The sequence below is a fragment of the Nanorana parkeri genome, unplaced genomic scaffold, assembly GCF_000935625.1.
Source record: "Nanorana parkeri isolate BGI_ZX_2015 unplaced genomic scaffold, ASM93562v1 scaffold1778, whole genome shotgun sequence".
NCBI classification, from domain to species: domain Eukaryota; kingdom Metazoa; phylum Chordata; class Amphibia; order Anura; family Dicroglossidae; genus Nanorana; species Nanorana parkeri.
The window spans coordinates 253,472-278,066 of record NW_017308046.1 but is presented as its reverse complement, the minus strand read 5'-3'; the positions used below and the strand labels follow the sequence as shown (position 1 = coordinate 278,066).

General features: G+C 41.7%; 1 protein-coding gene across 1 annotated transcript in view; it reads right to left on the bottom strand.

Moving 5' to 3' along the window:
* Positions 1 to 10,477: 10,477 nt before the first annotated feature.
* LOC108799653 (ribosomal protein S6 kinase 2 alpha) overlaps positions 10,478 to 24,595 on the bottom strand; it is a 43,616-nt gene continuing 29,498 nt past the window's right edge. Inside the window, exons 17-20 of the mRNA XM_018571549.1 lie at positions 18,411 to 18,487; positions 17,912 to 18,029; positions 15,107 to 15,244; positions 10,478 to 11,262 (exon numbers count right to left, since the gene is read on the bottom strand). Of these exons, the coding sequence (XP_018427051.1) occupies positions 11,140 to 11,262; positions 15,107 to 15,244; positions 17,912 to 18,029; positions 18,411 to 18,487 (456 nt within the window). The 3' untranslated portion in view covers positions 10,478 to 11,139. The remainder of the gene's footprint in view (positions 11,263 to 15,106; positions 15,245 to 17,911; positions 18,030 to 18,410; positions 18,488 to 24,595) is intronic.

Here is a 24,595-nt window from a genome sequence, read left to right as displayed (position 1 = left end):
CCCCCCCCCAACAGATTCTGACAAACTCCAAGCATTAATTATGCAAGAATGGGCTGCCATCGGTCAAGATGTGGCCCAGAAGTTGATTGACAGCATGCCAGGGCGAATTGCAGAGGTCTTGAATAAGAAGGGTCAACACTGCAAATATTGACTCTTTCCATAAACTTAATGTAATTGTCAATAAAAGCCTTTGAAACTTATGAAATGCTTGTAATTATACTTCAGTATACCAGAGTAGAATCTGACAGGAAGATCCTAAAACACTGAAGCAGCAGATTTTGTGAAAATTAAGATTTGTCTCATTCTCAAAACTTTTGGCCAGGACTGTACAGGTCTAGTTCTAAGTTACCTAAGATGTGATAGGCAGTAGGTGAAGCCTTTTAAATGGAGATTTTCATTCTATGCTCTTAGACAGATAGGTCTTAAAAGTAAAAAATATAAAATTAGGCCTTTTATCAGTTTAATACTGTATGATTACAGTATTAAAAAAACTAAATGGAAGACCAAGTTTTTTTTTGTTAGCATATAAAACAAAAATAGAGAAGGGTTGCAAGAAGTACGCAAAATAGCTAGCGTTATTGGCATGCTGATACATACTGACACTGCTAAATGTGGGGCTGGATAGTAAGGCATCAATGAGCAATGGTCATGAAAGGGATAACAAAAAAAGAAAATGTTTTTTGATTTTCTGCCTTAAAGTTAGTGACCTCTTTCTAAAAAATGTATCTCTGCATGTCTGTCTCCCGTATTTCCTGAATCACTGATCCACGTGTACGTCCTCCGCTGGAAGTGGTTATACCAAGAACATGGCTGCTGTTTTAAACAGCCGGTAATTGCTTAATGTGACCGTTAAGTAATTACTAAGTAAAGTTTGTTTCCAAAACACACTAATCTTAGGACATTCCCGGTAAATATGAAATAGACTACCAATACCTTTCCAACATTTCCAGAATATAGGTAGAATAGTTGGATTGAGCGAGTGTAAAAATTCCGGAGTGATAGACATTTATATTGCTTCTCTTTATACAATATATAAATATATGTTTTATTAGCGTTCGACCAAATTCCATTCTTCCTCCATCAGCACTTGACCCAATACTGCCTCCCATTTCACCATGTATTTATGTTTGGGGAAGGGGTCACCAGGGATCGTGTTGAAAAGTTTGTAAATGTCTGAAATAAGGTGTTTGTTATCTAAACAATCTCTCAAATGGGGTCAACTTAGACAAAATGTCATAGTAGAAACAGAGTATGCATATTGCCTAATCTGAGAGGTCAAGATGGGCAGAGGTTCACCAATCTGTGAAAAGCGGTCTAAAAATTGTCCAACAATTTCAGAATAATCTTCCTCAATGTAAAATTGCAGAGACTTTAAATATATCATCATCTACAGTACATATCAAAAGATTTTGAGAATCTGGAGAAATCTCTGTGTGCAAGGGATAAGGCCGATACGCAATATTGGATGCTCGTGATCTTCGGGCACTGCATTAAAAACAGGCATGACTCTGTGATGAATATCAGTGCATGGGCTCAGGAATACTTCCAAAAATCAATCTGTGAACACAGTTGAATATGCCATCCAAAAATGCCAGTTAAAGCTCTGTCCTGCAAAGAAGCGGCCATATCTGAACATGACCCAGGAACACTGCCGTCTTCTCTGGGCCAAAGCTTATTTAAAATGGTCTGTTGCAAAGTGGAAAACTATTCTGTGGTTAGACTAATCGAAATTTGACATTCTTTTTGGCAGCCATGGGCTCCTCGTCCTAGAGACTAAAGAGAAGAGGGACCTTCCACTGTGCTATCAACACTCAAAAGCCTGCATTTAGTGCATATATAATAGGCAACTTGCGCATCTAAAAAGGCACCATCGATGCTGAAAGATATCCAGGTTTTAGAGCAGCATATGCTCCCATTCAGGGATGTCTTTTTCAGGGAAGGCCTTGCATATTTCAGCAGGACAATGCTAAACCGCATACTGCATCTATGACAACAGCATGGCTTCGTAGTAGAAGAGTCCGGGTGCTTAAGTAGCCTACCTGCAGTCCAGACCTTTCATCAATTGAAAATATTTGGTACATCTTGAAACAAAAAATACGACAAAGACGACCCAGGACTGTTGAGCAGTTAGAATCATATATCAGTTAACAATGGGACAACATTTTTCTTCCAAAACTCCAGCAACTGGTCTCCTTAGTTCCCAGACATTTACAGAGTGTTGTTCAAAGAAGAGGGGAGGCTACACTGTGATAAAAACGGCCCAACCAACCCTGTCCCAACTTTTTTGAGATGTGTTGCTGCCATCAATCTCAAAGTTACCTTATTTTTTTTCTTAAAATGGTACATTTTCTCAGTTTAAACATTTGATGTTTTCAACTTTCTATTGTATTATATGGGTTTATGAGATTTGCAAATCACTGCATTGTTTTTATGTAGATTTTACAGTGTCCCAACTTTTTGAGAATTGGGAGTTGTAACTGGGGCATAATCCAACTGGGAAATAGAGCCAATGTCCAAAGAAACAGTATTTTGTAATGTAATATTAAAGGAGAACTATGGGGTTAAGGCTTTTCCCCATAGTTCTTCTTAGGGTAACGGGAGGACACAAACTAGCGTCCTCCCGTCACCCTAGGCTCAGTATACCGCGAGCTGTAGCTTGCGGTATACTGAGAAGCAGCGGTATACCGAGACGCCGCAGCTGAAGCGGATTCCGACAATTGTGGCGGGATCTGCCCAGCTGCGTGACTGACAGCTGGCTCTGCCTATCTAGAGGCAGAGCCAGCTGTAGCCGCCCCCTCCCCCGTCCATTCCGCCAGTCAGCGCTGGCGGATCGGAGCGGGGAGGGGGGAATCCAGCCCCTCCCCTGTCACGGCACAGAGCCGTGACAGGATCAAGAGGTGAGCGAACGCTGGTATGTGTTCGCTCACTTCCCGATCTACTGCGCCGAACTGTGACAGTCTCATTGTCACAGGTCGGCTAGAACTATGAGGTGAGTGAAAAGCACGTTAGGGGCGTAGAGATTACCTAGTGTTACACTTTTCGTACCCCACTTACCCTGTAGAATGATGTTTCTACCACCAGTGTCATAATATCTTTAAGAAAGATGGCCACTCCAGCTCTTTTACGAGAAGGAGCAATAGCAGTGTAAACAATAGGATACGTAAAAAATTGAAGTTACTCTGAGGAGTGAAATTTCTTGTAGAAACACCACACCAGGGTCCAAACGTGTAAGTACTTTAGATAACAGACCACGTTTAGAGTTGGAATTCAGACCCTTCACATTGAAAAAGATACATTTATAGTGTATAGTAGGTGAGGCCATTGTGATATGGAAATGAGGAAACGAAAATGCACAAGTGGCAACCCCTCAAGAAAAAAGGAAGGCAACTTACCAATTCAAGAGTAGGATCTTGACATGGGAAGTCTCTAAGGTATCACACCAAGAATCCAGTCCCAGAGTGGGAGGGCTTCGGGCAACCAGGGTGAGGTGCAGAAGAAAGGAATAAGAAAAAGGGCAGATACAGTAGAAAGACCAGAAGAAAGATACAAAACACGAAGAGCCAGAAAAGTAAAAGAACAAAAAGCTCAACAGAGCTGGTAACTGCCGGGGAATCCCATCCATGGTTCTCAAACACCCAACTCGATGTGCCCGAGCTAGCAACAGCCGGGATTGCCCGGAAAAGGTTTTAGATAAACCTATATAGTAGGCCTTTGGGCAGCAAGGAGAATAATTGTCAAAAAAAAACAAAAACCATGTTGAAATGGGGTGAAGGGATGAGGCGCAGTCAAGAATTGTTCACAGCTCTCCTTTCTTAACCTGCTTTAAATAAGGCGTAACTTTGATTAGAACCGAGCTCAACTTTTTTTTTTTAATGAGCGCTGCTGCTCCGTAATCAGTGAAAACTACGCCATCAGTTTTCAAGAAAAAGAAAAGGAGGGAAATAAACAATTACAGCTTTTTTTTTTTCAAGTAGACCTAAGCAGAAATAAGGAGAGCTCCCCCATGTGGCCAACTTGTAAAATGCACAAGTCACCATAGCAACACCTCAGAGGCCGTGAAATGTACAGGCCACTTGAGACTGGAAGAACCAGAAACCTCAGTGACACCAAAGTAAATCACAAATGTCACAAGTTTCTGAATAAAAACCTTAGTAAGAGTAGGAAAGGAAAATAAATTACTTCCACACAGTGCCCTGCTACTGACAGTCTGTTCTGACAATTCTAATTCAGACACAATACTTATGGTCCTGATCAGTCCGAGGAAAAAAATATGTGGTACTGCAACCCCTCGCTGCAGACAGCAGAATAATCAAAGAATGGACGTGTAATACTTAAAAACAGGATATCTCTGTTCTCCCCAATAAGCGATATGATATTTGAGGACAAATAAGAAACAAAGGAAGCAAAGTCAGATCCACTCCATCCACCTTCACCGCTGATAGAAACGCACTATGCTACTTTGAGGAAACCAGAAAAACAGACTGCACATGCCCACACATACGCAGTAGATTAACAAGTGTGCCATTAAATCAAAGTCCTGGCCTCTTAAATAGGTGGCGGGAAATTTAAATAAAATAATTGAAACTTTACATAGATGGGATTTAGTCAAAAATTAGTCTAAAATCACACAGTCCAAGTAAATAAAGAGGGAAAAGACCCAACCTTATAAACATTAGGTAAATACATATTTACTCACTTATCCATGGCCCTGTCCCTGACATAACAGGAATCCCCAGTTAATACTGGCCTGATCGTTAAAATGTTGAAAACAGTAACACAGGACCACCACAGGATGAATCATAAGTACTGAGGCCAGAAACTACCTGCTTCATGACAACTAGAGAAACTTCCAGGATTTAGCTTATCTGGCATGAATCTCTCAGTTTCTCTCAGTTAATAATATCCGGTATGATTCATCTAGCAGCTCTTGGCAGCAGAATCTTTAACGAAGAAACAAAATAAAATAATAAATCAGAGGAGAAGACATCAATTTTCCCAAGGACACTAAGCAAAGCTGGCAGCTGTGAGGGGTTATATCCTTGGAGCAGGAAAATATCAGTGTTATAGCATCTAACTCTCCCACAAACTAACCTAGTGCTACCTCAAGACTTAAACAGGACAGTATAAAGGCAAGGTCAGGCTTTAATTTCTATTCCTGAAAATGACAGAAAATCTTTTATAACCATCACCTCTTCACTTTTACCGCATCATGACTTTTACAAAATGGCAGATTTATTTATTTTGTAATAAACGTGTTAATACATGCTAAAATGTACTTTTATTTTTAAACATAACTGACAATAAGTAAAGTATTATCACTAGACAAGAGTTTAAAACTATTTGATCAAATACATTTTTTTAAGGTCTTAAGTACATTCAAGAGTTCTGCGTTTAGCTCCATTAACCTTGGCATCTTGTGTGTATGCAAAGTTACGTTTTATTCATGAAACACGCTTTGACAGAGTAAAGAAGCAGAACATAAGCAGCAGCAAAGTGCAATTCTGGTTCATAAGCTGGGTTTTCTAAGTCTTTAGATGTCTAGTGTTCAGTAAAGTTAACGTGAATCAGCGGCCAATGGTTCTTCTGACTAAACCTATAGGGGAAAAAGGGCTCAAAAAGTGAAGATTTTACACTTTATTTGGTAGCGAATTCGCTATGTAAGATACCCCCAAGTGCCTTTGATTTCTGCATTGGATTAATACTGCTCCTTTTCTCTACAATTGTTTTTTTTCCAATGCCTACTGTGGATTGCTTTTTTGTTCATCTTCATCTACCTCCATAATGACTTACCATATACAGTGTTCAGCAGAAATGAGTACACCCCTTTGAACAGTAAGATTTTAATCAGTATCTCAGCGAACATAAAAACAATTTCCAAAATTGTGACAAAACCGAGTTTTATCGAACATTTATCTCATTACATGAAAGTAAGGTAATAATATAACTTAGATTACAGAATCTTTAGTTTTACTCAAATTAGGTGAATCAAAAATGAGGGAATACACCCCACAACAAAAATTACTACATCTAGTATTTTGTGTGACCTCCATGATTTGTAAGGACAGCACCAAGTCTTCTAGTCATGGACTTAAAAAGTTGGTGAGATATTGCAACATCTTTTTCCATTCTTCAAGAACGACCTCTTTTAGAGCCTGGATGCTGGATGGAGAGTGATGCTCAACTCGTCTCTTCAGAATTCCCCATAGGCGTTTGTTTGGGTTCAGATCAGGAGACATACTTGGCCACTGAATCACTTGCACTCTGTTCTTCTTCAGAAATGCAACAGTGGCCTTAGATGTGTGTTTTAGATCATTGTCATATTAGAAAAGTGCAGGACGACCAAGGGCATGGAGTGATGGTAGCATCTTCTCTTTCAATATAGAGCAATACATCTGTAAATTCATGATACCATCAATGAAATCCAGCAGCACTCATGCAGCCCCACAGAAGGACACTGCCACCACCATGTTTCACTGCAGACACAATGCATTTTTCTTTGTACTCCTCACCTTTACGACACCATACAGTTTTGAAGCCATCAGTTCCAAAAACATTGATCTTGGTCTCATCACTGCAGAGTACAGAGTCCCGGTGGTCTTCCTTTTCAGCATGGGCCCTGGCAAATTGTAGGCGGGCTTTTTTGTGCATGGGCTTCAGGAGAGGCTTCCTTCGTGGACAACACTGATGCATGCCATTCCTCTGCAGTGTACGCCGTATTGTGTCACAGGAAACAATCACACCAATTTGGCTTTCTACTTCTTTAGCCAACTACAGTGAACTTGCATGACGATTTTCTTCAACCATCTCTTCATCAGAAGATGCTCCTGTCGAGGTGTTAACTTCCGTGGACAGCCTGGACGTCTCTGTGAGATAGTTACAGTTCCATCTTTGTTACATTTGTGTATCACATTTGCTACAGTATTCTGACTGATAAGTAAAGCTTTGCTGATCTTGTTGTAGCCTTCACCTTTGTGTAAAGAAATTATTTTCTTTCTCAGTGACATTTCTCTGCCATGTGGTGTCATTGCTGACAGCATGAAATGGGAAGGCGTTTTCTTTGTTAAGTAACGCACTTTTATAATCAACTGTCTGCTGGACACCTGTGTAATGAATCATTATACTCACCTGGAGTTGCATTCTTGTTAATTAGGATTTTGTTATCTAAAATGTAGCTTTGCTCCTATGACTTATTTTTTATTTACTTTTATGTGTGTGCAAATTAACAAATCTTGGTTGCAAACAATGGCCCGCATTTGTGGGAGTATTTTGTAGTATAGTGTCCCATACAAAATGTTGATACTGAAAAGAAAGTATTGGTTTTCTGACAAATCTGTTGTAATGTGCTCATTTATGCTAAGCACTGTATCGTTGGGGAGTTCTTTATTCTCTTTGTTTTGCATGGATTGTGCTACCTATTTGTCTTTTAATATGTTGTTTTCTTTTTTTTTTAAAAACCAATAAAAATCTTTGAAATAAAATAAACAAATTCTAAATTCTTACCACACCAAATGTGAATTGTGCCTAAGCAGTACGCTGAAAATTTACCCTTTGTCAGAAAATTCTCCTAAAAAATAACACTGCACTTCCTGGTATGTGAAGGTGCTTAGGCACTCCTGTATCTATTGCCTTATACCTGTATATCTGCAGTGTGAGATCTAAGGGCCAGTTCACGCCACAAAGTCTGCGTTCCAGAGCGTTCGGCCTCTGGAACGCACTGGAACGCAAGCTGGCTGGCTCCCTGCGTTCAGGGGCATGGCGGTGCATTAAAGTCAATGGCACCGCAGCCCCACCCGGAACGCAGGCACATTAGTGCTTACGTTCCGGTACAGTGCGATCTGCAAAAATACTGCATGCACTATTTTGACAGATCACACTGAACCGGAACACAAGCACTAATGTGCCTGCGTTTCGGGTCCGGGCGATCGCACTGCAGGCAGGGGGCGCGGCTGTGGTGCCATTGACTTCAATGCACCACCACGCCCCCTTCTGCTCCTGAACGCAGGGAGCCGGCCGGCTTGCGTACCAAATGCCGAATGCTCTGGAACGTAGACTTTGTGGTGTGAACCGGCCCTCAAGCAGTGCTGCCTCTGACTGCTAGTCTCAGGAGATTTGTGGTGGGATTTGGTAAAATCACTACTGTGCCGATCCCTGTTCTTGCTGGAGGCTTTGATATAAGAAAGCAAAACCCCTGCCTCTACCAAGATGGCTGCCACCATACAAAGACAAATGTAGAACAAGGCATTGGAAGTCGGTAATGCGGAATTTTCAGCTGCAGACAAGCAATACTTGTGACTAGTTCTATGCCCTTTGTCTGCCATTTTTTAGGGACAGCTTCCAGAGTTCAGTTCTCATTATACAAACATGGTCCTTTTACTTACCCAACACCCACTTCAGGATCACAAACGGGCAACCAGTAGTTCTGTGTAAATGCATTTCTTTGATGAAAGTGACCCCCATCTGCAGCCGAGATCTGCTGCTGGGCCTGTAGAAGGGGTTAGGCGAGTAACAGAACATTTTACTTTTACAAGGAAGGGGGGAGATGGTTAGGAAAAAAAAGTGTACTTATAGGAGACTTAAGGTTTTGATAGGGAAGTAAGACATATAAGCAGTAGGCAAACACCAGCAATTCAAGGTCAAGCATTTGGAATTCAAAATTCACTGTTCATGATCTGCAGGTTTGTGTGAACAATTTGTTTACCTTTAGACTGGTTTAATGTATGGTGATTTAGTCAACAGATTTCATAGCAGACAAGACTGTAATAATACTGGCTTAAGTATTTACCAGTTAAACCATTTCAGAGGTTTATTAGACAACATAATCAGCAACAAAGGAATATGCATTTATACAGCAAGAGAGGTTTTTTATAAAAAAGTACTGGAATACATCCTGCTATTAAAAAGTTGAAGATGACTGCTTTACATTTTCCAGAAGTCCAGAAAAGATAGGTTTTTCACAAATGTTATCTGCTCTACCTGTAAACAAACATTCTACACAGACTCCATAACAGGATGTATACATCACTTCTTTGGCCAGTAGATCCCCCACGTTCAGAATCACCAAATTAGTATAAATGGACTTAAAGTGTATGTAAACCCTAACAATGAACTTCTCTTATTTGCACCCATCTGTACCATTGAAAGTGTTTTTGTCATATGTTTGATAACTGCAAAAAAATACTTGTTGATCATGTCAGAAATGCAGAGCCGTCTTATGTCCTTTTTACACTTCATGTGTCATCTCAAGGAGCAAGATTAACCCTTCCAACCAGTGGTATCCCTACAACTCTCGCCCCCTGGTTGTCAGGGGGAGGGCTTGTGGAGGTTTGCTGGCTGTGCGGGTCAGAGGGGTGCACATGACACCTCTGTCCATCCCGCGTTCAGCTCCTGGCAACCAGTGACGTCAGTGAGCTGGGCGGGACCTGCCAGAGCTTCACAAGTAGCCAAGAGCTCTTAGCAACCTGGGATGCTCTGGCTGGAAAGGGGGCGGCAGGTGTGCCCCATGTGACCCAATGAGATGCTGCCTGAGGCAATCAGTTCAATCGGCCTCAATATAGGGACGGCCCTGCTTCCAGCTCTTAGAACTACAGATTAGTTAGAACTTCTGTTGTGGAGGGGAGAAGGGGCACGGTTCAGTACTTTAGCAAACGACATCTGGGCAGGGGTGGCAACATTTATTCAAAAAAGTTTGTTGCGGACTCCATTTCTGGCAATTCGACATGTAATTTTCTGTTCTTGCAGGGTCTTTAAAGTGATAAAACAAAGTGAAATCTACATGCATTGCGTGTATTTTTTCATTTTGCTCTGATATACACTTTAAGAAGCCATTTTTACGGAAGCGTACCTTTTGCTACATATGGTAGGCATATATTTTACATTTGGTTGGCACCAAAAATGTTTGCAAAGGATGCCATTTTACCAAATTAAAAAATCTTTGTGTGACACAGGATTAGTGTGAGGTATGACCTGCAGCTTCAGAAAACCAAGTTCCACCAGGATGTGAATGTACAAGCCAATCGTTGCTGTTTAGCCATGCTAAAAACAGCCCAAACTACGGGTATCCATCTAAAGGCACACACATTATGGAAACGTGTAATACCCCAACGTCAATTCTAAAATTGTGTTTAGTTCATTGATTTATGATTTTCTTCTCCATTTATAGAGCTGGCATAGAACTTTATGATAGTCTCCCTCAAATGAACATTTATCGCATAGGGAACTGCTGCTGAAAAGACTACAAAAGCTTATAAACTGTTGATTGGATGTTATATCAACCAACATGATGTAAGGACATGAGTTGGTAATATAATACAGTTTCTTTTTATGAAAATGATCAGTGTACAGTGCTCATGTTCCAACAGCAAAAGGGATCTTAACACACTGAATCTCCAGTGTCAAAGTTGTTGCTGGTAGTTTACACTACGGTTTGATTTCTCTTTACCCGAAAGAACATTTCTTTGTATCCAGCCTTATATCTTTTTAGATTAAAATATCATTTTTTTCAATCTCAAGGTCTATTTCGCATATTCTTTGTGCTTAAATTGTAGCAAGTGTTGGCTGCTTGCCAAAACAGTCACTTGAATAAAGCAACATGCGGTTGAAGCACAGTGAGCCCTTAGGTGTGTGAATACACCAAGTCTGCATGGTGTGTGTAAACACAAATACTATGTATTGGAATGTTTGTGAGATTGCTTTGTAATGGCGGCACAAAGCAAAAGGCAAGAAATCGATTGAATACTCAGAATTCTGATATGTCACAGATCAAACAGCAATGTCCCTTCACTGTCACAGACAGCAGGAGTGCAGACAGCCCTGAGATAGTGCTGCAAGGAGATGAGGGGAGATGTGTAATGATTTAAAGAAGCACAACAACCACCTTAGATAAAATATATCTATGCTTTTTTTTCAATAATTGTACACTTTTCTTTAGGGCATTAGACCCTTGCAGTCTCCTGCAACTGTACCGTGAATAATGGCACATCAAATGTGCCATGCTGAGTCCACATTGGCAGGAGTAACACAGCTTTATATGGTCAGGGTAAAATATGGTGTTGCACAGTTTTGGAAAGCTGGTAGTGGCTAAGAGCCATCATCACAAGTCACCAAGTACAGGAGAATGACTGTGGTAAGCAGAAAACCCTGCTAGAGGATGGTAGAAGGAAGTTTCTTGACACGTCGCTGTGCGAGGATGGACGATTTGATTGGTTGCAGCTGTGGGGTTGGCTTAGAGCTGTTTAAGGCAGAGTATGTGGCAGCCATAGCTCCCTGCAATGGAAAAACCATAGACATTTACTAAAAACTGTAGTGAGAAATATTACAGAAATATAGGACAAACACAACAGAAAATGAATTAACGGTTCAGAAATATATTCATACAAAACACTGATAACTATTCAGTGGAAATCATGGTTATTGTGCAAAGGGGTAACATAGGAGGCCTGTCAGTGACTATGCTTAACTCACATACAGTATACTATTATTATCAAGGAGCTTCTTCAAAATAAAACTGCACTTACTATCAAATGACTTAATCAGGGCACATGACCAAGATAACTCCTCCACAGGAACGCCAGGACACACCAACAGATGGTGAAACTCTCTCCCTGAAATGCCGGCAATAGGAGAGGAAACAAGCCAAAGATGGATTCATTCTGGCTTATTCTGTCAGTACCAAAAGAGGGACCAAAGTTGTATTCTTGATGAAAATAAGCACTTCCACTGAAAATGGACATGTTTTACAGCCATGTCCCTTCTTGGGACTCTGAAGAAGACATGCCAGTTTTCAGTGGAGGCAGGCCCGGATTTACGCCGTCTGCTTTTATCACTAATTTTTTTGAATGTTTATTTTTTAAAATTTATATCTTTTTTATTTTATAATTCTTTAATTTTTTATTTAAATTATTATTGATCTCATCTTTTACTTTTTATAATATTTTTTTATTTTATTATTTTTTACTTTATCAAGTTTAATTTTCTTAATTTTATTTTGTTTTCACTTAACTTTATTGCTATCACACAGGAGCTAACAAGCCCGTGTGATAGAATTTGGAGGCGTCAGGTTTTCTTTATTAAACTGGTCACCTCCAATACAGGAGTTTGATCACAGTACTGTGCTCGATCTCATGTGACAGCTGAGATGGGAAGATTGCGAGTGCAGCTCTACCGTCTCAGTGTTTACACGGAGTAGAGTGGAGCACGGACGTTCTCAGCTCTGCTCGCCGCTCTCCATCCTGAACTACTGACCTACTTTGCCGTTGCCCCCAGGAGAGTGGGGGACCCCGAAAACCACGGCGAGGAGGGAGGCGGCCAGCTGGGAGAAAGGCAGCCGGATGTGGGGGCAGACCATGGAGGGGGGGACGGCGGGGGAAGGACTGACGAGCCCCCACATCCGGCATCGCCAAGATCACTTGTTCAAAACGGGCTGCAGCTTCCCACGCTCTACATTTAGCTCTGCTTCAGGCAAGACTAAATGTAGGAAAAAAACTACCCGCCCAGAACCGCATGTTCTGGGCGTGAGGCGATAGGAATTCCACACCCCTGCTGCCCTTCTACTCCCTGCTGCCCCAAGGCCGGGCCTCAGTGGCCTTGTGGGAAATCCGGCCCTGAGTGGAGGTACTTATTTTCATCAAGATTACAACTTTGGTCCCTCTTTTGGAAGTTAACTTGCAATGGTTTTGTGAATAGTTTTTCCTACGGTTCTCCTAGTGTCTAACGTAGTAAATTCATCCTGGCTTGTTTCCTCTCCTATTGCTGGGTTCTCAGGTAGAGTTTTAGCATCTATTGGCGTGATATGACTTTCCTGTAGAAGAGTTATCTTGTTTCTATTTTATGCAATTATATATGGCTTTTGGATACATGAAGAGCTTGCAAGGATATTCAGAGCTACCTAGACCCCAGTGAAGCACAGGGTATGTAAAGATTTCTAAGGAACTATTTTATGTTTTAACCTCTTGCCGTCCGCCCGTAGTAAAAAAACGGACGGACGGCATCAAAAAGATTGCTTCAAGTAAATATAAAGCCAATCCTTTTAAGTTTTGAATAGTGTAGCGAACGGTTAAAAGAGAACTATGAGGCAAGTTTTTTCCTCCATAGTTCTCTTAAGGGTCACGGGAGGACATATACTAGTGTCCTCCCGTGACCCAAAGCTCAGTATATCGCGAGCTACAGCTTGCGATATACTGAGACTGCTGTAGCCGGGACGGATCCCGACATTACTGCGACGGTATGTGTTCACTCACTTCCCGATCCATTGAGCCGACCTGTGACAGTTTCATTGTCTACTGTCCTGTAGACACAGCATGAAATGAGAGGAAATAATTTCTTAGTGCAACATTTCAAGATTTCCCTTCTATTCCTATACCGCTGACAACTTTCAATCCTGGTGACAACAGTAATCTGGACAAATACAGAGGTAGAATCTTCCCAGTGTTTACACAGACAGCTATAGAAACAAACATGACAGGGTTGCTAAACCGTCACTACTAATTAAAAAGTGACATTAAACTCAGACGTTAAATCACAAAAATGCATTAAAATACCCTATTAACAAAAACTGTACCTTATTTGTGTATCACTCAGCTGTAGATCCTCAAATCATCTCTGAATTGGTGCCGACACTGTCCTTCCTTCTAGAGGGTGGTTACTTTTATTCCCGTGGTCCCTGTGTGTGTTAAGTAGGCACCACCCCAAGCTCGATCCTGTGATGGACTACAATCTCAATACAAATGAGTAAACTAAATGTGAGATTGCAGACCGTCACAGGAGTTAGCATAGAGCAGTGGCTACTTTACAACACACACAGGGACCATACTAGGTAAAGGAGAACTATGGGGTTAGGGCTTTTCCACCATAGTTCTCCTAAGGGTAACGGGAGGACACAAACTAGCGTTCTCCCGTCACCCAAAGCTCAGTATATAGCAGGCTACAGCTCGCGGTATACTGAGACGCCGCAGCCGAGACAGATCACGACATTACGGTCTAGATCCACCCAGCTGCGCGAGTGACAGCTGGCTCTGCCTATATAGAGGCAGAGCCAGCTGTACCCGACCCCTCCCCTGTCTGTTCCGCCAGTCAGCGCTGGAGGATCGGACAGGGGAGGGGGGAATCCCTGCAGGGAGCCGTGAGGGACAGTCAGACACGGTATGTGTTCACTCACTTCCCAATCTATTGAGCCGACCTGTGACAGTTTCATTGTCACAGGTCGGCTAGAACTATGAGGCCGAGTGATTTTCACTCACAGTTCTCCTTTAAGGTACTTGAAGGCATTTTTAAAATGTAACACCTGAGTTTATTGTCACTTTAAAGAGTTTGGTCTTTAAATACATTTTAATCTCTAGCTTTTTTTTCTATGCAGAGAGGATCAGTTTCATAACTTAATTGTTTACTAACACTCAGTGGTTTCTCAGTTTACAGCTACAGCTGAACTAAACCTTCTTATGCTTGCAGTGGAGGACGGCGCACATCATCATGTGAACAGCTATAACAGCAGCCATTTGAGGGCTTGAAAGTTCAGTTGAAAACTGCAGTTTATCACCACAGGCATGCTTTGTATGTAATACACACTACGCATGCTCTAGTAAGCAAAATGTAAATGAAAACGCTGCAGAAATCATTAATAGGTTTAATTAAGGATTTAATAACATTTATTGAACTTTTCTAACTTAAGCTTTCTTTTGGAAGTTAAATTGGTAGTTTTAATTCTCCCTTGAGTGTCTTAAAGAAAACCCGTCAGCCATTTTAGACTTTTAAAAGTAAATGGCCTTCCTAAGAGAAGACACTGCAACATGCCTGCTATTATCTTTGTTGGTGAGAAAACACTTCTGTGTTCCTCTCAATTGATTTTTATGTTCCTGGGGCCTCACTTTCTAGACCACAGGACTGAACGTATCAAACGTTCATTCCCCTCTCCAGTATGAGTGCCCTTATTGACAATCACGCTACTCCCATTGAACAGCGAGATGGCTGTTGAATGGCCTAAGCCCTACACTCAAGCGGCTAGTAAAGTGAAACTAGTATTATTTATTATACTCACAAAAGCTTTTTTGTACCTTTCTATCCTCATTTTAATACTCGTACTTCATTTGGTAGCTGTGAAAGGAAAGACACTCACCTTTATCAACTGTGCATCTTGCCGATTAAGATGACTCTGAGGTAGTAAGTCTCGTTTTGTGATCCATTCATGGTGCAAAACTTGACGGGCAGTAAGCCGGCGGTGGGGATCCACATGCAGCATGCGAGAAACCAAGTCCTGTAAGAGGACACATGTATGGCTACAATTTACAATGGTATAGTGCATTTATTATGTTTTTACATTTGAGTACCGCAACCATGATTGGTGGATCGTGGGTACTATGCTCAGACTTCTGTAGACTCTTCCTCCCAGCCCCTGTGTACCAATGCTCAGACTTTCAGTTAAAGGACAGCAGAACGTATAAATGGGCTACAAGTGTAGTGATGTCACTGCACTTGAATTCCACGGTGAACTACAAATGGCTCTGCAGCTGTGCATGCAATGTAATTTAGACATATCAGGAGATTTTGGGTACTCGGCATTCCCCGGGATCTCACCAGAAGGATGCGGTACAGAAGAGGGTTTTTTTCATAAAGAAGCTAATGGTGATAATGGGAAGGACCCTGGTATGTTAAGTGGACCTTGCATTTTATGGTAAGGTCCACTTTAATACAATGCATCAATATTTAAAGTGGAACTCAAGGCACAGAGATTTTTGTAAATCCTGATGTGTAAAGAAATGTAACCTCTCCTAAGTCTTAATAAATAGGAAGTTCGCTTCACAGTACCTTAAAATCAATACTTCTGACAGAAAAGTACAGATTCTGCATTACTTCCAGAACACTATGGATATGACAGCTGTTGGGTCTACAGACAGATGCACTAGTGTCACTGCTCAACACCGTCATTCACAGAATAGGATGGGTAGGTTAATGTTAACATGCATAAGCCTGTGTGTACTGTGCTGGCAGATCTTAACAATGTATTTTCTAACAAAGGGTTAAAGAACTATATTGTATTGTAATGAGGGAAAACACAGTCTGTCCCTGGTCTTTCTATGGGGACAAATAGTTTCCTGTCACTTGGAAATTGAGATAGAAGCTTGCAAAGGCAGTTACACAGACATCTAAAAAGGTAAGAAATTATTTTTTGGTATGCGGTGTGAATAGAAACACAAACATATGGGGGGGGGGGGGCTTTCTCAAATTTGACTGTAAAAGTAGAAATACACTCCAAAATAATTGGCTGATAATATGTGGTGTCTTTTGATGAAAGCAGGAAATGAAGCCATTTGAGACCTTTCTTTTCAGATATGGGACAGTAAATTATACTATTTGCAATTCATCTTGGCCTGCTGGCTTCCTGCATCTTAGTTTTTTATTGCTGTCTGTTTGCTGTCAATATCTCTATTTGTCCTGGTGACCAGTGTTAGAGGGACTGAAAGTGAAGGAAATGTGAAAATTTTGAGTTGTCACCAGAACAGGAATAGAGGGGAAATATTCCAATATGGACCCTTGTTCGGATGACAACTAAGAGGGATTTCCCTCACTTTGCTGTTTCTACAGAACGGGATGTCAAAGTAAAGCTCCCCAATGAGACACAGGATTACAAAATCGAAACTATCAAGTGTTTCCCTCACTTCTTGTCACTGACAGACATACAAGATATGGAGGGTACAGTTGTTACCGGCATAGGAAGACACAGACAACATTAAACGGATTGTCTGAAGTTCTAACCCTTCCTCACACTACTATATATGTTTTTGTCTATCCCAGAGAGAATGAGAATGTTTTGAATGAAGCTGGGTTTTAAAAATGATCCTTTTCACTTAGTTATGGTAATCTGTATGGGTGAAAGAAAAGGAACTACAGATATGCAGGTCACAATGACCTGCATTTGGGGGCTTGCTTTCTGTTCTTTACACCTGCTTGTTCTCAATCAGAAGTTAACCTAACCAAGAATGTCTATAAATTTTTTTTAAATGATTGATACATACTGTACATAGCTAATCAAATAATGCTCGATGAGGGAGGCCAATTATCAGTAACTTATGGCTAATGCCGAGCATTCAACGTCACTCTTCTCAGCTGAGCCGGACGGAAGGGAGTCCCATTGCACCCATTGGATATTTGTTTTACGCCTCTTGTCACCTGTGACATTGCGAGTACCTGTTTGTATTCAATAAATTGTATGTTTCGGACGATATGCACTATGTCCTCTTTATACTTTGTCGCCCTTTGAAATGATTGTTGTGTTATTGTTATTGATATGTTATTTCCGAGCCGAGGAGGTTATCTGGTCTTTCCCTCACCTATTAAGAAGGGAAATGCGCTTTGAGACCTAGTTCTCTGGGTCTATCTCCCTAGATGAGCACCGTTCCAATATTTGCATCCACTGGGTGGAGGTTTCTGTGGCAACTGCTTACTTGGAAGTTTGAATCTATCTAGTGGTGGACTATCCCCTACTATTGTTTGCACAGTTATAATTGTTGCACATTGGACTTTGTTTTTACCACTCTGCTCTCATCTTTTCATGTTTTGATGTACTCTTTTGAATATATTTTTAAAAACATATACTTATAATCTTATTGTTGTATCACATATTTCACTGAATTGTATATATTTATTCAGCTTGGCACATGATTGTTATACATGTTTTAGATCTTTTTTTATTTATCTTGAGTGCCTAGTGGCTCTTATTTGCATTTACTGGCGCTGATCACATATTGTTTTTAGGTTTTATGAATTAAATCACTTGACTGGTGAATCCTCCTCATTCTATATTTCTAGTGAGGAAGACACCAAATCCATCTTAAAATTCAGGTTCCCCATCTCTACCTTTTTGGGCAGAGGATTTTGAAGTCTGATGGTTATGAAGAGATTGTGCTCTTTATATGAACTGTACCTTTGCAGAGTCTGACACGGTGTTCCAGTTACCACCTTTCAAGGTAAACTTTCCACTGCCAATCCGCACCAAGATCTCATCTGGTGTGTCTTCTGGCCCATTGGCAAACGGTGTGTATCTGCAGATATGCAGGTAAAAAGTTAGTCTACAATTATTTCTGTTTATGTCATTTTATTGGATAATTCTACACAAAACAGAATCATTGAGTATTAAAGAAAATCAGTCCAAGCCAAGCTCTGCCACTTTTACAAAAGTCTGCTTCTCTGCTACTAAAGTTCTTATGTATCCCTATGAAAACATAGAAAAGGATACAAGCACAGCAACCAAATTTATTAAAAACAGTGGTGCAAGCACACTTTAAAACTGCAATCAACTTACGTTCCAAGTTTTTTTTATATTATCTTGTGGTTGTGAAGAGCAGACTTGTCTTTGCCAGATAAGCAGCTTGCGGTTTAAATGACCTACCATATATCACCATGATGCATGTATGTGCACTTACCCTGCCAACATTGTATAGAGGAGGATTCCCAGGCTCCAAATGTCACATCCTTCGTCATATCCCTGCCTCTTCAATACCTAGGAATAGATTTGATTAAAATCCCTCAGTTCATTCAAGAAATCAGAGTGAAGCCAAAACTCCTGATATGCATGCTTGTTCCAGTTCAGTAATTTAGAAATCATTAAATCTACAAGGTCTTTGAGACAGCAGACTAGCACAGAAATTAGCAATGACAGCTCCCCATTTCTGAACTGGCTGAATTACCAACTTTTCAAAAGGATTTACTGATGCTCATGGAAACAAAATTAAAAACCCATAAGATGTAAATAGATAAATACTGTAGCAAGTCCTATTTACTCACACATTAAATACATTGGGGGGAATGTATCAAAACCGGAGCAGACAAAATCTGGAGCAGCTGTGCATGGCAACCAGCCTATCTCAGTTTGTTCAGTTAAGATTTGAAAATGAAAGAGAGGGGGTGATTGGTTGCCATGTACAACTGCTCCAGATTTTGTCTGCTCCAGTTCTGATAAAATCCCTTCATTATGTGTTTTACCAAATATTCTGTTTTTACTTAATTGATGTTGCATTCATTTTTAAAGTAAAACTGTGGATATAATGAGGTCATAAAAGTATCGCCTATGGTGAATAGGAGCCCCATAAGATGGATACACACCAGTTTAAAATTTCTTGCACAGCACTCAAGTACCACAGTGCTCTTGTGTATAAACAATAACCAGCTTCCCTGGACTATGGCCCTAGACTGCCCATAACTGGACAATGGCTCTAGCCTGCCCCTAACTGGACCAATAGTGAGGTGTAAGATGTCAGGCAAAAACCAGCAACTAAGGAAGCTAGTCACTTTTTGCACACTAGAGCACTCAATACTCTAGTATGCACATAAATAAGATAAAAACCATATAATGCTAATATTGTATTGCATATCAATCATTATTAAAAGAGGAACTTTACACATATCTTTAACCACTTCAAGACCAGGTGTTTAGACCCCCTTCCTGGCCAGTTCAGGAATCGAAGGACATCCCCAAGAAATACAACTGAGGGGTGGGCAACACAGAAAATTAAATGTCAACAGCCTGACAACAGAAGGGGCTCAAGAGCTTACAAAGCAGCCTGAAGAACCTTGTGGCAAAAGATGGCAGCAGATTAGGACTGAACATGTACCTGGCAGCAGCCTTTCAAACCTGAGAAACAAATTCCTGATGCTGAAAAGAACAAGCAGCACAAACAGATCTAATAGAGTGTGCTTTGAGAGGGTAAGGTGGAACTTTGTCCTCAAGTCCATAAGCTTGAATGATGAATTGTTAAATTTACCTGAAGATGGTAGAGCAAGATGCAGGCTGTTCCCTTGAGGGCTCCATAGGAATGAAAGAGAGAATCCGTTTGTCCAAAAGAAGCAGTGGAAAACTCAAACAGTGCTTAACACAAGAAAGGACATTTCCTTAAGATGCCGAGGAGCAGGGAATGAAAGAAGGCAAACAATGTCCTAATCAAGGAGGAGGGAAGAAACCGCAATGAGAAGAAACTAAGCCTCAACACAACCATGTCCCTGTGTAGGGTAAGCAAAGGTTCCCTACAGGTTCAGGTCACCAACTCAGAGACACAACTTGCCGAGGTGATAGCAATCAGAAAGGCAGCCTTGTGAGTGAGAGTAGACAGGCGAATACCACACCACAAGAATTATGCCTTCCATGTGCAGTGGTAGGAGAGGTCAACTTCCTAGCCTTTGAAAGTGTAGAAATAACTGAATTGGATGTGTGCCTATCCTTCAGCACCTGGGCTTCAACAGCAAGGCTGTTAAAGTCAACGACCATGAAGGAGGGAGGTAAACCAGCCTCTGGAAAAGAAGATCCGGACAATCTGTAAAAGGTCATGAAGAGTCTGACGAAGTCTAAGTGTCATATCTTCCTAGGCCAGTTCGGTGAGATGAGAATCACCAGAAAGATCTTTTTTTACCCTTTGTAGCAGATGAGGAAGAAATTCTAGAGGAGGGAGGGGATAAAATAGGCTGAGCTGACACCATGGAGTCACCGGGGCATGCCCTGCTAGGGCCAGGGGATCTTTGGTTTTGGATACAAACCTATTCAGTTTTATTTTGAACCTGGAAGCCAGCAGGTCCATGTCCAGCCTCCTCATCTGTGACAGTGAGAGACCACTCTAAGGAGCCCCAACATTGTGAAAGTCCATCTGCCAATTTTCTACTCCAGGAATGTGGACTGTGGATAGGGCTGGTATGTGCAGTTCCAAGGAAGCTAGAATCTGGTCTACCTCTCTTTAACAGCAGGACATCCGGATTCTTCCTCAAATCAACTTCCCCCAACTCCAGAGCTGTGCTCATGACCCACCAAGCCAGAGCCATCCAGGTCTTGGGATGCAGACTAATATGCTGGTCCAAAGACTGAGCCTTCATGTCTCGCGTAGCCATTAATTGACCCCCCCCACTAGGCCCAGTGGAGGTGTCTTCCTGAAAGGAGGACATTGCCTCAGGCTTGGAGGATTTTGGAGTCCAGTACTTGTGGCTGAACTGGGTCCCAGGCTTCTGCTCGCTTTTTGAGGCCCATGGGGAATGAAAAAAAAGACAGCAGATTAATCAAAATGATTAATCAGAACTTTTTTTTGCCTGGGGCAAGAGATGTGTTCTTCCCCGTGTAACATGCTGTATAAACCTAACGATGGTAGTACCAAAGAGGTGTTCTGCTCCAAAGGGCATATTTTACATGTGTACTTTAGTGAAAGGGTCCTCTACATGTGCACCAACAGAGGAGAAATTCTGGAGATGGAGGCTCTTAACACAATATCTCCGGGCTACAGGCATGAGTACCAGCTGTTGCAGTACAGAGCGGTCTGAGAGAATAGAACCCAGATCCCTTGCCATAACTGAAACAGGATTTTATAAGTAAAAATAGCTGCAATAGGCAGCTGCATGACAGGGCCTGCAAGGGAAAGGGAGGCCTTAGAAAGGGCCTTTTGTCCACCTGATACATGAATCTCAGATCATCTCCCACTGGGATGGTTAAGGTCCTGTTAAGACAGCTGATGACGGGATCCACTGCAGGGACCACCCACTTTTTAAAGAAATCAGCCTCCTAATGTATTGTTGGGCAAAACGTTTTGCAGGGGTAGAGACAATATCAGGCTTTGGTCAGTTACCATATAAAATAGGCTGCCACAGTGAATGAATAGGAAATGTGGCTTTTTAAAAGAACCCAGACTAGTAACCTTAAGCACACTAACTCCAGTTGAACTAGGTCAAGACACATGCAAATTTCATCTGTGAGAGTTGCAGTGGTGTCTTTAAATGTAGGACCAATCTGAGTGAGCAGACGCTCTTCAGGTACCAAGTCATCTAGGCAAGGAACAAACTTCAGCATCTGCAGCTGACCATGTGGAGACAGCTGCAGGAAACTCAGAGAATTAGTGAGGAGGAGAGAGAGCAGAAGCACACTTGCAGCCCCTGTGTTGAGTCCATTATCTAGGCTGAAATTTTACCTATAAACTCAGACTTGGTCGCATTAAATTCCTCACTTGAAAAAACAGAGCAAGGAGCTATCCCAGAAGGGGAAAGGGAGGACTCGAAGGAGTGCTGCGACTCAAGAAAGGGAACATGATCTAGGCTATAGGTTGCAGGTCCCTTAGAGGGTACAAGCTCCCCAGAATTGAATGCGGATCTGGAGATGGCAAGGCCTGCAGTACCACTGCACCTATGATCCGCCATGTTTGGTATACAAGCATCCCACAAGGGAACTCACAAACCCCTGCAGGAGCAGGAAATGTTACAAGCCCAGTGATTAGTCCAAAAGGCAGATGAGAGCCCAGGACATTCTGAGAATCTTGGCGTGGTGTGGCCTAAGGAGCTGGTGAGAAGTGTGGAGGTGGCTAGGTGCATCTTGGAAAATGGTGTGCACATGCACAGAATGATCACTCATTATATGGACAGCTGTGCACACTTAGTAGGGTTTGTGCTGCAGCCAGCAAAGCTATGTCAACCCATTAGTTGAGTGTAGGCACGCACCCAAGGCCCCTAAATAAATGCCGAAAGGCCCTGACTTACCAATGTTAGTGTAATCACCACCACAGGAAGGGTGCGAAGAAATTCCACCCACATCTTCTCAGTGGAGTGAAAATCCCATAGTAGTGCAGGAGAAGGGAACCATGTGGGGTAAACCCAGTCCTTGTCCAGTAAAGCACTCTGTAGCTCCCACCCGCATTGCAGCTCTGGTACCAAAGAGTGGTGGCCTAAAGCGATGTCCAGTGCACAAGGGCACTTAACAGGCCATCTTCCTCATGGCTGGGTCTGGTCTTCTGAGGCTATGCAGAGGATCAGCAAATCTAGGAAGATTCAACATGAGCTCTAAGGTCTCTGCAGCAATTCTAGAAACTTGCCAGAAGAAAAAAAAATAAACTTGAGAAAATGGCTTTCTTCTCTCAGAGCATAGAGAAGACATTTATCTTTTGATATCACCAGCAGAAAACTGAGGCTTGCTGGGTGAGGGAGTGGTTATACTTGGCTGTCTTCCAGCTTTGTTTGACAGTGTCCACATCTCCAGTAGGTGACTGGTAGTATAACCCTATGTTTCTGAATACCATTCTGTGTCCTGTAATTTATGATAAAGGAATGCAGTGTAACCCCTTCATCGATGAGAAAAAAAACCTAAAAACTCTGTTATCACATTTTTATCATCTTGGTTAAATGTCCACCAGCTAAAGATTTTTTTATTTGGTGAGTGAAAGTACAACGGAGTGCTCAGCCTCAAATAAAAACATTTGAGCAGTGCAGGACTGTGCTTTGTACAACACCCTCAGCATATAAACTCAATACGCTACAAGGTAAAGTACATACGGAACAAACAAAAAAAACCAGAAGATTACCCAGTTCAGATAAACTTATGGTTAGAGCAACTTATTTCCTGTTCTCGTTAAACAACGCCAGTACTTTGCTCACTTCATTGCTGCTTTCCTTCTAAACAGCTGTCATCCTGAACATTCAATTCAATGTTGCAGCACAGACTTAAGGTGCGAGAAGAGGTGAAGAACCTGGCTACACAGGGATTCAGTGTCTTAGGAGACCAGGAAAATTTACAACCTCCAATTTTTATCCAGCTGATGCAGTGGTCTTTGTAATGACATCCCTGCATCTAATGCAAATACATGTGTGAGGTCAATAAAGCCATATACATTTTACTGGTTTTCATGCTGTATCACATGTGATGATTCTTGCTCATTCTTACTTAGTATTCCTCATAAATATCCAGGAAAAATGGCTTCTAAAAGCTCTGCTGTTGATTTATTCTAAAAATTCTACTCTGTGTGGTATTTTTATGATAAGGTTGCGGCTTTCTCTCTTATGTAGAAAAAAAAACATATTTCACAGAATTCAGAACATTAATGTTGTGCTTCCAGTAGCAGTAGCCTGTTTTTTGCTTCAATATGTCCAGTTTTTGTATTGGGTACACCAGAGAGGTGCGGAATTCCTATCGTCGGACGCCCGAGACATGTAGTTCCGGCCTCCGGGTGGGTGTTTTTTCTACATTGGGCACTGCTTCGGAAAAGCAGCCTAATGGTAGAGCAGGTGAAGCCGCCGCTTGTTATGTACAAAGTGTACAGTCGCCCAATGCACTTGTATTGCAGGCTATTTGTCCGTCCTCCTCGCCGGTACGGGTGTAATATCTGTACCCCATTCTACTGTCCAGTACAGCCCTGCGGTATGGATTTTGAATTTTGCTTGCAGGTTACCGCGCTGACCAATGAGAAGTGATTCTGAGCACGGTTAAGTACGGTATTGGTTAAAAAAAAATGTGTATCATGACAAATAGATTGTCATGAGGGACAAGTAGATTGGGCCCCCGCTTTAGTCCTTGGACAAATAGCTTTTTTTTTTTACATTTCCGCACCCCTGCACCAGCCCTAATAGTAAGACACTCCCAGCTTTATCATACCACAAGTTTCAGTTTTATCTTTGTCTGGAAAAGAGGTCCTTCAAGAGTATCAGAAGGCTTTCACAGAGAACTATGGGGTAATCTTTTTTTCCCCATTGTGCTCTTTAGGGTCACAGGGAGGACATATACTAATGTCCTCCCACGATCCAAAACTCAGTATATGGCAGGTTATTGCCCGCTATATGCTGAGAGCACTGCAGCTGGGATGGATCTCGACAATACTGT